This window comes from Necator americanus, chromosome I, assembly GCF_031761385.1.
Source record: "Necator americanus strain Aroian chromosome I, whole genome shotgun sequence".
In the NCBI taxonomy this organism is placed as follows: Eukaryota; Metazoa; Nematoda; class Chromadorea; order Rhabditida; family Ancylostomatidae; genus Necator; species Necator americanus.
Window position 1 is genome coordinate 1,765,334 of NC_087371.1, and position 16,004 is coordinate 1,781,337.

At 37.8% G+C, this 16,004-nt stretch overlaps 3 protein-coding genes across 5 annotated transcripts; all 3 read right to left on the minus strand.

Moving 5' to 3' along the window:
• Positions 1-270: 270 nt before the first annotated feature.
• RB195_004210 (uncharacterized protein) lies at positions 271-10,813 on the minus strand (the record flags this gene model as incomplete). Of its 2 annotated transcripts, XM_064180679.1 has the most annotated exons (28): positions 271-519; positions 1,534-1,674; positions 1,756-1,849; positions 2,164-2,240; positions 2,963-3,088; positions 3,235-3,330; positions 3,641-3,772; positions 3,825-3,926; positions 4,011-4,094; positions 4,167-4,295; positions 4,528-4,637; positions 4,715-4,819; positions 4,910-5,015; positions 5,085-5,157; positions 5,473-5,597; positions 5,661-5,766; positions 6,354-6,488; positions 6,561-6,658; positions 6,714-6,788; positions 7,214-7,301; positions 7,397-7,531; positions 7,788-7,867; positions 7,925-7,994; positions 8,055-8,168; positions 8,541-8,747; positions 8,949-9,013; positions 10,140-10,268; positions 10,721-10,813. In XM_064180679.1, the coding sequence occupies 28 exons, from the start codon at positions 10,811-10,813 to the stop codon at positions 271-273; spliced, it is 3,144 nt and encodes a 1,047-aa protein (XP_064033225.1). The 2 variants fall into 2 exon arrangements, with proteins under 2 accessions (XP_064033225.1, XP_064033226.1); XM_064180680.1 differs by lacking the exons at positions 271-519; positions 1,534-1,674; positions 1,756-1,849; ... (21 more) ...; positions 10,140-10,268; positions 10,721-10,813 and adding an exon at positions 9,237-9,280 and having other exon boundaries at positions 3,575-3,772.
• Positions 10,814-10,996: 183 nt separating this feature from the next.
• RB195_004211 (uncharacterized protein) lies at positions 10,997-12,571 on the minus strand (the record flags this gene model as incomplete). Of its 2 annotated transcripts, XM_064180693.1 has the most annotated exons (7): positions 10,997-11,072; positions 11,266-11,417; positions 11,480-11,508; positions 11,586-11,612; positions 11,671-11,689; positions 11,754-11,834; positions 12,518-12,571. In XM_064180693.1, 7 exons carry the CDS (start codon positions 12,569-12,571, stop codon positions 10,997-10,999), a joined length of 438 nt encoding a protein of 145 aa, XP_064033227.1. The 2 variants fall into 2 exon arrangements, with proteins under 2 accessions (XP_064033227.1, XP_064033228.1); XM_064180692.1 differs by lacking the exons at positions 11,586-11,612; positions 11,671-11,689; positions 11,754-11,834; positions 12,518-12,571 and having other exon boundaries at positions 11,480-11,560.
• Positions 12,572-13,226: 655 nt separating this feature from the next.
• On the minus strand, positions 13,227-15,801 carry RB195_004212 (uncharacterized protein; the record flags this gene model as incomplete). The annotated part of the gene is made up of 8 exons (XM_013449675.2): positions 13,227-13,291; positions 13,406-13,563; positions 13,623-13,731; positions 13,806-13,958; positions 14,983-15,107; positions 15,162-15,265; positions 15,333-15,467; positions 15,685-15,801. The coding sequence occupies 8 exons, from the start codon at positions 15,799-15,801 to the stop codon at positions 13,227-13,229; spliced, it is 966 nt and encodes a 321-aa protein (XP_013305129.1).
• Between the last annotated feature and the right edge of the window lie 203 nt (positions 15,802-16,004).

The following is a 16,004-nucleotide window of genomic DNA, read 5'->3' on the forward strand; positions in this document are numbered from 1 at the left end:
GATTCGTTGCTATGTTGTAAATTGCATCTCAAATTAGGCATTGATCATGTTGAAACCTCTTAGATCATTTAATCTATTATTATTATTATACTTTAACGTTCCTCATTATTTAATATATCTGGATTCACTCATTAACTAATCGAATCTGATCTCTTATTGTAAAATTTAATTTATCTAAACACAACAACAATAAACAATGACAACAATAATCATAACATTCAACTGATAAACTCAACTGGAAGCAACATCTACAGTATCGTATTTAAATACTCACATATTTTCTAATGCAATGCTACATCTGTTACAGTACCTACTAGCACCAATCTTGTTCATTTTACGACATCTCTCACAAAATGATCCCTCACTTTTGATGGGAGTGATGCGATCCTCGGGAGCATCCTCGATTCTGACCATGGACACACCGAAAACTTCACATAGTTGCGAATCATACGAAACAGCATCTTCCTGCCATGGAGCCAATAAAGCTTTGGTTGAGGGAGAAATTTCCAGAAAAGCACCCTTAAAGTACTATTTTTGTGATTTCGAGTAGAGTAGGATCTAAAATTGAAATGAAATTTCTGTGCTTTTGAGTAGAACAGAAACTAAAATTCAAACAAGATTTTCTCAAAGAACTTCCAGAACAGAGCTGACTTGTAAAAAGAAACTATACTAAATGCTTCAAAAAAAAAAGTTTTGCAAAAAAAAAATAACTTTAAAAATATGGTCATTTATCACATTATCATGGAAAGCAGATGTGATTAACACAAATGAGAAGTTTTATGGCTAAAATCATCTACGAATCATCAGCTGCACGTGCATTACACGTGCCACTGTGGCGCCTTCTCATAGGATATTTTAAGATAATCAAAAACTGTTAGACTCTGCAAGAGCGTTAATTTTTTTATTTGATTAACTAGAGTAGCTTCTGCAATATCTATAACGTCATCCGGAATAATAATTAGAATATGCATGGAAAAAAAACCGACTACGTCAGTAATTTATTTAATGAGCGTTCTGCAGTGTTAAGATTTTCCTGAATATTGGGGAAAAAATGGAATCATCAAAAGCTGCTGCAAAACCCACAAAATAATTGAAATCTAGCTAGACTAAGAAAAAATAAGGAAAAAAAACGTTCTGGTTCGAGAAATGTTCTCATTTAGTGACATTTGGAGCGATGTTTACCAGTTTTCGAGGGGGAAAACGAAGAAAAATGGAAAAATAATAGGATCAACCGCGATACAAAACTGAAATTTGCAAGTAGGAACGAAAAAATCTCATAGGATTCATCCAAATGTGCTGGTACATGAGTAGCAGGTACGAAATCTACTATAAAATAGTATTAATAGGTAAAAATAGATAAAAATGATAAAAAGGTACTAGGTAAAAATACCAAAAAAATGCTTCGAAAAGCCCTACGAGTTTAAAATAAGACAGTAATGAAACTGCATGTATGAGTACAAGCAAAATTCCTGGCGAGAAAAAATTAACGCAAATGGAAATACGTAATTCTGAATAAATCTGCATAGGAAGTACCTCTTTGAAAAGATCGCATGATGGTCCAGCGGCTGCTGTCAGCTCACTCCTCAATTGTACCACCTTTTCCATAGTGAGATCCAATTGAGGATGTAAGTTCAGGTCATTTTCTTCAGTGAAACTCAAGACATCTCGTAAAATCTGATATTAAAAAAGAATTTAGCATTGTTTGTAATCTAAGGTATAACCTAAAGCAGCATTAAAGAACAAATCTGATGTTACCAATTTCTCCGAGCAAGCTGATTGATGTTGGAAGAATTCAGCCGATAGATGAGGCAGTAAGGGTGCCATGCATTTTGCCATCACTGTCCCGACTCTAGAACGATAACTGGCTACTATATTGTCAATTTTTTCGGGACTCAACGGGACCTAAGTATTAAAAACGTGTATAAGGAAGAAAATTTGGTTAACAATAAAAATAATAGTAACAAGAAAGCCGATTTCAACAAAAAAAAATAAGAGCAGAATAGGACACCATGAGAATCACAACAATTGAACAGTGAACGCTTAATCTCCCAAGCGTGGACGATACGAAGAGAAAGTTTAGAATTGAATCATGGACTTATTAATTCTCATAAGTCACTTTAAAACCTTAAAGTTTCGCAGCAAAATCTCAAAATGACAACAAACCTGTGGAGGGTGAATTGAGCAGAAACATGATCATTCGAACCAACTTTCGAGCAATACAAGCGATCACGAACGAGGCTCTATAAAGAAAAATAAAGTGCAATAAGTAAACAAATAAATACATCATCAATAAAAAGCACTAGAGACCGGCCGTAGAGACATTTCATTACATTTTTTTTTAAAGCTGGACCGGATCTAAATAAGAAACCCTTCAAAAATTACAAGAAATGATACATGCCTTTTAAAGAATCTACATCATTAAGAGGGATTACTCCAATTGTTTTTTTTTCAATAAAAAATTTCATTATTTCATTACATCGAAAGCCGAAAACAATCCAATAAATTGGAGTAAGCTGCGCAAAAGCTTCTTTTTCGTTTTCAAATACCAAAGTTCTATATTTTGAGCCTTTACGCCCATTTTTCTCTTAAGATTTTAAACTGAAAACTTCCCATCAACTCAATTGCGATTAAATTTTTAGCGTTTTTACGTAGGATGGCGACCACGGATATGTTTCTTTGCACTTAGAGTCATTTAAAAGTTTACATAAATCTACATTTACTGGTCTTGTCAGAGATAGGACCGTCCACTACATCAATTCTTCACCAATCAATCAATACAGATTAGATGTCTCAAAATGTCTACAAATTGCTAAAAATTGCCCGAAAGAACCCTGTACATCATACAGATATTCTCTCCATAACTTGAAATATTGCTGCAAAAGAACGTGGATAAATCAGTAGGGGCAAATCTCGTCCAACATTTGATTGTTATCCAGAAAAGTTGTTTACGACCTTAACTCACTATGTAATGTGCACTAAGGGTTCGCTGTGCAAAATGAAGAATATCCAAGGCAACTGAACGAAAATGATATTTTTCGTAGTTCTGCACACAACGCAATCCAAATAGATGGGACTGATGCAAAATCCACTGAAAATACCAAACTTCATGATATTGATTCAAAAAAATCCAAATAGATGGGATTGATGCAAAATCCACTGAAAATACCAAACTTCATGATATTGATTCAAAAAAATTCCATAATTTTATTGATGTATTGTATTTTTGGAAGATACCTGATCCAGAAGAAGTAGCGCAGATGATGGACGTTGTCCCTCATATCCATAACAGCCACCCAGAAGAAATCTCAGGGAATTCCGGATGGCGACAAGCTGGCAGAAAAATCTACATTATGCTTACTAAGTACCTAGCAAAAATCAGCGTCCTACAATTTTTGGCCTCACTATTGGTCGTAAAGGAGAAACTCTTCAACATCAAAATTTTCGTACGCTCCCTGCCCGTGCCGAAACCCTCAGTATGAGGTCGGGAAGCCTCAAATCTCGGTAAACTATTATGAATTTGAATAAGAACTCTGTAGGAGTAAGGAAATATGTTGTTGTGGATCCGTTGTGGATCTCAATGCACAATTTCCGCAAAGGGGTCTGGAGAAGGAAAGAAGGTATGTTTTATAGGATACCATACTTTCAATTCAAGATCCGCCAGTACTTTCTCTCCAATCTTAGACTCGCCCACAGTTTCTCCAGCCGATAGCGCGACCCATAATCGGAGACCATCAGCTCCCAAAGCCTTTTGACGCAATGAACCGTCCGTAATCTTAAGAATCAACAACTATTACAAAATGGAAGCAAATTAAACCTCTACTTACCGTTTCCGGATCAACAACGTTCCCCAATGATTTGGACATCTTCTTATTGTTATCATCCACACAGAATCCATGCACGTGAATTCTCTTGTAGGGAATGGCATCCTAGAGCAATGTATTGAAGATAGTTGAATAAAGTAGACACTGATATTTGAGCAAGATCCTCGAATAAAGAAATAAAACTGTTACCTGTGTAGCCACAGAAGTAAGAAGCAACGATTGGAACCAACCACGAAATTGGTCGACGCCTTCAAGCACCCCGTCAGTGGGACGCTAAACGATATGGATAACGGTAACTTCAACATAAAAAAAACATATCCATCTTAAGCCAAACTAGTTTATTACCGTCGCATCCGCATCCTCGTACATCTTTCTGGCACAGTGCCACGCGACACCGCTGTCCATCCAAACGTCCATAATATCAGTGCCTTTCGAAAGTCCATCGAGGGATTTCAAAGAGAGAGATTTTAGCACCTGTTCGAGAATAAACTCAAGAGATCAGGAAAAATTTATGGTACAGAAGATGTTGTGACATCGCAATAGTAGGACATAGTCGGCGCAAAATTTGTTCGACCGGATGAGCGGAATATGAATCGATTAGGGCAGAGCAGAGCAAGAGAGAGTGTTTGTGTTAAGCAGGTAACAAGCATATTTTGCGGAAGATGCGCCGCGCCAGGGCAGCTGAATAGCTTCGAAGTCTACGTACCTCATCAGTAGCCAAGTCATCGACTGAACACGTCCACCATACGTCGGCCCCTTTCCGTGCGACTAAATCAGCAACATGCTCGACCAATTCTTTGGAGATATACGCTTCTCCTAAACCTTACAATAATTTAAAACATTTGAAAACAAACAGACAAACAACAACAGCAATCTTAAGAAATTGAAGAAACCATTTTCATCCACCAGAGCAGGAATTGGAGTGCCCCAAACACGTTGGCGAGAAATGCACCAAGTCGGACGACCAGACACCATTCGATAAAGTGTACCAGATAAATCTATAGAATTAATAAATCAATAGCCATAAGAATACAATCAATAGGTGCTAATCGTATAAAAACAACAAAAGAAACATTTAAGCCTCTCACCCGAATCATCAGTGCCAATCTTGATTCCTTCCAAAAGCTCGGCCGCTCTTTTCCCCACTGTGGACACATCCATGAACCATTGGGCACTGCTACGGATTATCACTGGCTGAAATACGTAAGCAGTTTCTTGCAGAGGAAATTTGAAAAAAATTCTGGGATTTTTCTAGCAACTAACCTTTTTAGTCCGCCAGTCATACGGATAGGAGTGTTTATACTTCCCTTCATGGATTACATCTTTCCGCAATAATCTAAAACAATCCCGTTTCAGCCCTTTCGAATAAACGAAGCTAGTTCTCAAATTCTGAAAGAAATGCAGTGCTCAAGCTGAGCGAATATGTGCAGTAGTAAAAGTGTGAATAGTAAAAATAATAGTAAAGAGTAATATAACAGCAGCAGTAAACAAATAATGTAAATAAGAAGTCTCAAAAGCAGTTCTGTGAATTCTCTGAATCCTGCACATTTGGTTCGTTCTTGAATAGCGCGAACTTTAAACATCTTTATAGTTTGCAGAAAAAGTTGAATTAGAGAATTAGCAGAGAAAAAAAAAAACGAATGGAACAAACCTGATAGCCTCTCGTTGTCCCTCGCCAAGAACATCCTTCCCTTCAAGATTCAATCCCATATGACGTGTGTATCGTCCATCTTCATCAACAAAACTTTCTACCTTGCAATTTCTAGCTCGTGCTATCTGAACAAAAAAAGGTCTTTTTCAAATAAAGGATATGATGATGTAAGCTGACGAAAGGCAAACTTCATAGTCTGTGAATCCATGCGCAAAAGACGTGTGTACAAGCCCTGTACCCATTGAAATTGTCACATGTTCGCCTTCTAAAACTGGTAGTGCCAGCTCTGGGTGCCTGTAACAGAAAAAAGCTCGGTCCCACAAAAATCCATATCTTCATCTTCAGACTTGATGAATAATACAGAATCCCAACTATATTTAACGGTGACTAAAAAATACTAGATTTATTCCAGTGAAATGTTAAAAAGCGAGAAAGAAAAGCTAAAAATATGTGCATCTATGCACTTTCAAAAGAGAAAAAAAATCAAAAAATGATCTGTTCAAGATAAGCGCAGAAACCTACAGATTGGAAGACAGTCTGTTTTTGTGTATAACTGCACTTATCTCTTTTGTATTCAAGTCAATCGCAGATTCATCGGAAAATCGTAGCAACCAAAACCAACAAATACTGTTCCAGCAAATTCTAAGCTGCAGAGTTGAGGTGTTGGTCCGTTTTTTCAAAGTCTTCGATATTCCATGCTTCGGATATGTATTTGTTTTAACATTTTTATATGTATGAATGAAGGAAAAGCTTGTAGTCCTCTTGACTGGCAAAAAGAAAATGTTCTATGCAAAGTTTTTGAAGTGCAAAATTCTGGATTTGATATGAAAATTGCAAAAATGAAATAAATGAATCCGAAACAACGATATGACTGAACTTACCAACAACATTTGTAATGTCTTCCTAGCAGCGCTTCCCCTTTGATTTTTCCGACAACAGTGGCGGGTCGACCAATGGTTTCACTTACCGACGGCAAAAGTGGTTCAGCGACAAGATATACCTCAGACACCGGTGCTCTGAGTAAAACAAAAATACAAAAAATTAGCTACGGATTATGTAAAAATGAAAAAAAATGAAGCAAAGTATACTTCAAAGTATCGTTGAAACTAATCGCCACATAAGTAGACTGGGGGGAGACACAAATTGCGTTATTTAATGGAAGAGTCCATGGTGTTGAGGTCCACACCTAAAAACAAACCTGTCGTTTTAAGAAGTTAAGATGTGAAGAAATTAGAACTCACAAGCGAGTAGATAATTAAAGGTTTCGACCTTGAACTAACTATTTGTCCAATCGCTTCAGGACTTAGGTCAATCATCTGGAAGATTAAATTTCAAATAAATAAAAGGAAAGATTATGCAGAGTATTTCATTTCCAGCAGATTACGCTGGATGGCAGCACAAGTAATTATTTTGTACGCGAACAATCCATAAAAAGGAGTATACAACACAAGTGGACCAGCGAAATGAGAGAAGAATGTCCAACTTTCCGTGAACTCGAAGAAAAACTAGCTACTATATTATTTTCGCGTTTTGTAGGTTCTGTGTATTTCATCGAATGAACAGTTTAATAGCAATTATTTAGTCTAGACGTATTCTTTCAAAAGCTTTCAATAAATTACTGTAATTTTAAAAATTCCTCCCCTTTTCTTAGCCAGATCTTCTTGATCCTAACCTAGAGTCACTGTTCGTGGCTACCCACTGGTTATTTCCAGCAAACGAAATCCTTGCAAAAAGTCCTTACCCTGAATCGGAAGAATACGGATGTGCTAACATGCTTCTCATTATATTCTAGCTCGGATTCTGCGAGTGCGGTGCGTGAACTTGGTGACCTGAAATGATAGTTCAAAGAAGCAACAAAAAATAACATAAAAATTACATACATACAAAAGGTGCATGAAAAAACCATAAAAAGAATGGCACTAACCAGTAAACGGGTTTAAATGCTCGAAAAATGACGCCCTTTTCGATCATTTTCGCAAACAGCCGCAGTTGTTCCGAAACATATATGGAATCCATGGTAAGGTAAGGTTTCGACCAATCAGCTGAGACACCCCATCTCCTAAATAGCAAAATCCAGAAGACTTCAGAGGGCTTTTGAAACCTTTTGTAACAGATATTGAGCATTACGTTCCAATTAACCTCAACTTATTTTTAAAAAAATTGCCATGGATAAACCTTTACATCCACAAAAAAGGAGAAAACGCTCGACCTGACTCCTTTTACTTTTCATAAAACAGTTAAAACAATACAATCATATACAGAGACAAGGATTTCATCGATTCATTGATCCGCCAACCAGTAATAGTCTAACTTACCTGAATGAATTCATCTGTTTTCCGATAGCTTCGTTCGCGACTTGACGAGCCAGTGCTCTGATTTCCAATGGCGATTTTTCCTGAATTACGTCTAGAATTAGCCAAATATTTTGTAAAGTAGAAGCATTGGGTCAAACCTGTACACTTTTGCTAATCTTCAGCTCGATAGGTAAGCCATGGCAATCCCAACCGGGACGGAACCGAACCCTGAAAAACAAGTCAGTGAAGAAACACTTCTTTCCAATAGGTAATCCAATAGGTGGTTACCTGTATCCTAGGGCAATTCTGCTCTTCACGATGAAATCCTTTAAAATCTTATTGATAGCATGGCCAGTATGTGCCACCCCGTTAGCGTAGGGCGGTCCATCCAAAAGTTCGAATCTGCACAGTACTTGTTCAAAGAAGCAAAAATCAAAAGAAAACTTTCAGAATTGATCAACGGACCCAAAAATTAACAAGTATTTCTTTACCTAAAAAAAAAATGAGAAAAGACCCGGAATTATATTGGATGAAAAGGAAAGTTCTGGATCCAATACAGATAGTCTTCTCTTTTATGCACACATGAAAATAAAAGGAAAAGAATGCAAGGTGAAAGCGAAAATAGAAGCAAAAGTGCGAAAATGGTGGGAGAGAAAGCATTACATTTCGAAAAAAACAAGTCAAGTCAAAAACAAGCCAAGCTCCACTTTAGTTTACCATTGCTAACTAATTACATTCAATTCTATTTGATTAACATGGAAAATTGCAACATACACATGTTTCCGATCGTGCTGCTCCCGTTGCCATTCATACAGCGTCGTTAGCCCTCCGCTGATCGCCAAATGTTGGTCAAGACTAGCTCTTTCGGACGATTTCACGTGATTAACAAATGAAGTTCGTGGCAAAAAGATGGTCTTTTTCTTCGGACTGGTAACTGTCGTCGAAGGTGACGGCCGCGACGCCGGCTCAGATGAACAAGATCTGAGAGAACGCAATGAGAGCATAGAATAAAAATTAAAAAAATCATCACTCTCTCAAAATTGTCCACTGGTCTCGTTCTAAAACGAATGACTTTCTCTCCGACCTGCGTAATGATGGTATGATCCCAGAGAAAACAGCGCGATTTCTGACTGGGACTTGCACTACGGTAACGAAGAAGGAAAAATACATGTAAAAATGTACCTAGAGATGTTTTTGTAATTGCTGCATAGCCGTTGCAATATCCTCAACTGATAAGCCATCGAAACCTTAAAAATTAAAAATTGAGAGGTTGATAACTAATAACCTAATCGATGTAATCACTTAATAAATGTTTTATGGTCAATGACACAGAGTAGCTTTTGCAAACAATGAAAATATCGAGGAATCAATTTACAGCAAAATTGATATCATTTCTCAGCAGTGAGTCGGAAAATAGCACTTGTTTTTAGCATTTAATGCGTCTTAAAACATAATATGACTCACATTTACCTAGGATTTATGTTCGAGTTTATCGGTGAGAGGTCGCGTTCCATTGTTTAAGAAAAAAGAGGACTCCAAGAGTGCTAGCAATTTGCAGTAGTCAGGATTACATTACGGTTTTCTGTATATTCGGTGAAGCGCATGTGACTCTATGGATGAAGTATAAACGGGTCAAAACGGCATGAAGCACTGCGCAGTTGCGTTAGCGACTGCGCTCGAAGCGACATGGTAGAGCCAGCGGTTGTAATCGAGGTAGGATCAGCGCAAGAACAGCGATAGGTGGTGCTCTACCACGATTCTGACCACTACGCTCCACCATGCCGCTTCGAGCGCAGCCGCTTACGCAACTGCACCGTGCTTCAATCAGTTTTGACCCTACTACAAGATCAATGTATAGAGCCAGTAGGAATGTGAGAATGTGGGAAAGATAGGGAAAAAAATAATATAGAAAGCCCATTTTTCAGTGAAACATTGCACAATTTCTATTGATCTTCTTCAGCTAAACAGTAACATCCAGAAGAATCATAATGTATAGTCACTAAATTTTCTTCCTGAATGTCCTCATAGTTATTATACGACTATTTGCTTTACGTTAACTTATTTGGGATGGAAAAGAGACATTGAAGGAGGCTTCTCGCATCCTACACTGCCATTACAGGAAAAATGTCCTAACGTTGTAAGGAGTATCTGATTATTTACTTTTTCCCCTTTTTTGATAATGAGAAATAACAGTAAAAATAAGTAAAATGTAGAGTGGAAGCTTATATAAGAGCATACCAATTGAAACGATCAGTCGACGTCTTCTACCTAGTGACGCCAGTAGTAGAACAAGTCGGCGAATAAACAGATCAGAATTTGCCTGCATTGCTAATTTATTACGTGATTAATTCAGCGAATCTATAGAGCGATTACCTCGTCACTACCGAGTAGTAATTTTGTGTCGTATTCGACTCGTTGCTGGGTCGACAGCGTTTCGGTTACAATTTCTTCGGGAAATATAACTTCAATTACTTGGCCTATTCTTCCCAACGATGAAAATACCTGTGAAAGGCTAAGTGTAAGCCAACTTCATACGAAACATGCACGGCACAGGTAAATCATTTCAATCAAAATTATCTACGACACGTAAAGGTAGATATTTCTTAACAATTTTCCTCCCAGTAGCTTTCATAGCAGGTCTAAATGTGGAAAATGAATAGCAGAAGATTCTTGCCGTTACAAAACGATTCGTCAACTTTGAAAACGTCGAATCATATGATTGCACTTAAAAAACTATACGAAAAACACTGCCTAAAATCTTTATTTCGATTTTATTTTTACTCTATTTCTGGGGTACTTCTATACATATCGAGGGAAAGCGACTGATCCCTATACAATTTCAGATGTATAGTGCATAAAGAGAAGTAAACTTTACCCACAAACATTGATTTCTTTGTAGCTCCTTCAATATGAACATATTCGTAATAGCAAAGAGAATGAGAATATCAACTAACCACCAAGTCCACGTTTCCGTGGTTCGTAATGGAAAAGTGCGTATGACGACCGTTTAGTTCGTATGAGAAGTCCCGATATACAGGACCAGACATCAACCCTTATCGAATAAATAGGATCCAGCTCACTACTCTCCATTTCATATTAGCCAGAAATTCAGCGTCAACATTTCACCTTTTTCTGGAGAAAGTAACAGCTACTTAACAGATTTATTGAATCATTCAACGAAATGTCACACAAATAATATCAGCAGTCACACGCCGAACAACAACAGCCACCTAGTCATCAAAATCAAATTTAGGTAACACTTTGCTGCGACTTTTCTCACGATCACGTTCACGCTCAAGTTGTTGCCTGAAATATTCTTCTTTAACACATAACTAACGTAAATAAAAGTAGAAAATCGTAAGAACAAGTCATGTACTAATCTTCAATGATTTATAATAAAGGGGAAAGGAAACGATGAGGAGAGGAAATGTAGAAATGTAGGCTTCAAAAATAGAATACTACAGCTCGAAAACAAATAGCATTTTTAAGTGTATCCGACCTGCGTAATCGTCCCTCTGCTGGTGTTAGCATATGTCCCTCACCAGTCTCCTCATCAACTGTCCAGAACAACATATCATTCAACAACACACCAAACGTTTTCCATCCGATAAAAAACACCGCAAATGAGATGATAAGACGACGTTTTGTCCACTAAAACCAAAACAAATTCAACTGCCACACAACTACGAACTTATAATAGGAGTCAATCTTACCTGCTGATAGGTGAGTGTCGTGCGAGGAGCTGAATTACGAACAAATTGCCTAATGATACGTCTCCACTCCCAGAAAAGCATAGTGAGAACAGCAAAATTAACAAACTATGAAATTCCTTCAAGCAAAACAAATCTAAAACAGAGCGCCAATTCACAAGTTATGCTAACAATAAGAACAATCCAAAACTAACAAAATGACAGTTTTACAGCCTATTTAGTAAACTATCTTGGCTTGCTGCGTAGGCAGCACGCCAAATCGTCTCTTAATGATCACACGATATTTGCTGTATTTGTCCTCAGGAGAGAAGCGAGCAGGATGGGCAGACAAAGTTTCTTTCCCGTCAGGAGCTGTCTTCTGAAAAGTGAAAACAACAGCGATGTTCAACAGATGAATGTAGTTCTTGTTAAAAAGCACCAGTTCATGCCGTTATTAGGTTCATTAACATGTTTTAATCTCCTTTTCGCTATTCATATTCATTCACCAAAAAAAAAAGATCTCGAGGAATCCAGAAAAAGCCTGAGTAAAGAAATCATATTTAGAGATATTCAATTAGGTCAATACTATTCTATGAAGCCTTTCAATATACAGTTTGTTTCGTTCGATAACCAATAGCAGACACTGAACTTCGACAGAAAAAGGAATTGAATGGCGATTTCCAAATCCAGCTATGCATTTATTTGGAGATTTTGAAAGTCCAAAGGAAGGGGTCGGAACATAACGAAGGTGTTTTAGAGAAAAGTATAGTAACTTTGAAAGAAAGAAAAGAGGATTGCTAGGAAAAAGAAGTAAGGAAGAGAAAGGAATTGAGAGCCATCCTTCCGCAGAAAATCCAGTTTGAAATTTATCGCATTAGTTCAACTTCGGTGTATACCGTAAAATGTATGGATCTATATGTTTACTAATGGTGATTGTTTACCGTTCAGATCCCCTACAGGTGCTGTTTTCATGCGTAATGAAAGGATATAAGTAGAAGATTTTTGTGGAGACGAGTATTCCCCGGGGTAAGTGTGACTGATTGGAAGAACATTAACACTAACCTTCAGGGTATAAACACGTCTGCCGTTCTCGTCCAAATGGTATCTCAGAAACATCCCAAACTCAAAAAGGATGCTTGAAATATGTAACAATTAGATCTCGTATATGTATGAGTTCCAATTCCATGTAATCCTAACAAATAGGATTTCCTAACCGACTTAAATATTTACGGCAAAACACCGAAAAAGAAAGAGGCGAACCGACAAATGTAGGAGGTAATTACATGTTTATCATCGAAGAAAAACAACGTTTAACGTAACAAAGCAAAACTCTGAAAACTAAACAACATATCTGACTATAGACTGTCTTTCAAGCATAATCTATAATACAATACGCTAATAGCATTATATTATATGCAGACGAGCATTGCATTCTACTTAGAGTACTCACTAATAAATGCACAGAACACTCAAATAGAAAAGAAAGAAAAAATGAACAAACAAGTAGAGGGTATAAGCGGGAGAAGCCGGACCTCACAACCACTTAAATATGATATGGGAGAAGGTAGACCTCGGCATTATATCACAATAATTGAGAATATACCGTAAGAAAAGCATCTGGACTAATAATAATAATGCACTTGTTACCGTGACCTACTGAGAAATCCAAAACAACAAAGAGACTTCATTATTCCGCACTAAGTAAAACTTGCAAAGTCTTGCGAGATACCAATGATGTAGTAGGAAAGAAAGCAAGTACAATAAATGCTTCTTAAAGTGGGCCCATTCCAACTGTGTGGAAGACGTAGTCCCATAATGAGGTGGAGATTCCAAAACCTGAAAGAATGTATGCGATTGAACAGTTTTTCAACAACAAAATAACAATTCGTCCATTATTTTCAAGTTGTCGCATTTCTTTTCAACGAAACAATGTTCAAAGTGCGCACAAACCTGCATCGAAATCCTTGAAATGATGATTGTGATGATAGACCTTCCTGTAGTGCAAGTTTGTGAGCGGACGTGGACTTCCATGATGAAGATAATAGTGAATCATATCGTATCCAATGTAACCAAACAGTTTTCCACTACCAAATGCGCAGAAAATGTGCCTAGAAGATTGACAGCTCTATCTTAAATTTTAAAAGCAAAAAAGGAACTAATTTCGTACCAAGGCAGTATATTCGAGTAAATCACATAGAAAAATGCAACAATTATTGCGGCAGGAGCTGGAGGAAACACTAAACGGTCACCATCCATGGGAGTTTTATGATGCAGTCCTGCAACCAAAGCTTATGTGTCATGAAGGAGGTGAGGAGTAAAGCTACAGCGGCAAGACAACTACAGAACTTACCATGTAGAAGAAAATGCAACACAATTTGTCGTCGTGATTCTGGATTGGGTTTCCAGTGGAACACCCAACGATGGAGTATGTATTCGATAAGAGTCCATGTCAAAACACCAGTAATGAAACAACTTGCCCACATAAGAGCACCATTATATAATCCTTAAAGATAAACGTCAGCAACTCTGATCGGTGTAGGAACTATTTACTGAAGTAGTATTCGCCAAACAAGTCGATTTCTTTGGCACGAAAGGGAATATCGGTAGCATTTCCCGTCGTGAAATTGTGGGAAGTGTAAATGCAGAAACAACAGAAAGAAATAAAATGGGGAATTCGTGCTGGTAAATGGAAATTCTACTGCCCAGATCTTGGAACCAAATACATTTAGAATGTGGTGTAAAAATAACAAATGCTATTAGCGAACTTTCGCAGAGTTCTAAGTGCAGCAAAAGAAAGAAACAAAACGGATCCAAAACTATTACGAATTTCATAATAGCACTCTCTTTTTAGAGCATGGAAATCACAGTGAATCGAATGAAACACAAGATGGGAAGTATCTGGAACCAGAACCCAGAGCACACAAAATATGAAACCATTGCCGAATTGTGCAATCGCGAATACACTACAGTATTTTCGGAAAACATCTTAAACAAATTGATAGAAGCAAAAAAAGGGGAAGACGAAGAGAGAGGAAGAGGAACTTTCCGAAAGAAGTCAGGTTTATGATAAGTAATCTTCTAATTTTTGTTCTTCGATAGAATCATCTTCTTCGTGGGTGACTTAACTTCCAATTCTATCAAAAGCTTCAAAACTTGAGGATTTTAGGGGAAAGCGGTGGTAGAATGTAGCTGGAGGGCACTTATTTCTGGGGGCTCTATCTTAGTTTTTTCTCTTAGTAGCTTTAGTCTATATGTCACAGATCTTCTAAAACTAATGCTTAGGTATTAGGGTCTCTGGCATGGTTAATCACTTCTAGAAGAAAGAGGTTAGCCCCACCAACTACACTTTACCCAGAAACGGGCGCTTTGTTGGGTGGCATACGTCGAACATGAAAAAGAGAAAACCTTCGGGGTGAAATTTGCCCAACAAAAGGTCTAGAAACTAGCATCATAAGTGTGTTTAGAGAGGGGATATAACTAATGAAAACTACAATTGCATAAACTCTACAAATCCGTAAATAACTTACCCCATTGGTTGTACATATCGGATAACGCGAAGAAGCTAAACACAGTCACAATTGGTAGCCATACTGTTGGAACAACCCACCAAGAGGTACGAGTGAGTGACTCCAGAAAATCAGAATCGAACAACCTATATGAAGAAAAATGCCCGAAAATCGAATAATGAATTGCAGTTGAAAATAACCTGAGTGTCCCTTCATAAGGTTGATGAATCCACATCCAATAATTGGAACCCAAATTTCCAACCCTCGTCAGTACGCCACGCTTAGAATCCAGAGTTGGATCATCCTTGAAATATTGTTTATAGGGAACGAAAATATGGGCTGATGTTCCACAATAAGCCATTGTAGCATACCTTTTGAAAGTTCTCCACGTCATACTTCTCCATCATTTGGTAGGCTGCTTCCGAATGCTCGTGTTTCACACCAAGGATGCGACGTTCGCCTCGCATAAATTCATCAACATCTTCGCCAGCTAATTTTTTCAACACCTAAAAGAAGTTTCACACCAAGCATAAAAGGTTTCGGGTCCCTGAAGCGAATGCAAGTTAACTAATGTAAATAAATAGACTAGGAAGAAGAGAACTCCATAAGACCACAAGCAACTCTTCTCCTCTCGGGGAAAAAAGAGGATTCTTTTAGGAGCCTCCGCCACAAAGGGAATGTATCTAACTGTGGGTAATCCATACAAGAGCACTATACACTGACCTTTTCTCCACCAGGGTGCTTTGAAGCAAACTGAGCAACATCATAAACACGACCTTTCAGAAGAAGAAGAAGTGGTCTCTCAGCCTCATTCTGGTTGGAGTCCGTTCCCAACCCCATAGCAAATTAGCCACCTGAAATTTGAAATAGAGCGTCATTAACCAAAGAAGTAAGAACGATGGAACAAAGAACGATCAACGAAGAACAATAAAAGCGCAGCGATGTCAGCTTCGAAGAAATATGAGTCTGCAATGCTACAGAAAACATAAACGGAGAATGAAATATGCGCTAAAATGGCCGCTTCGAAGCGATTCAGAAAGTGT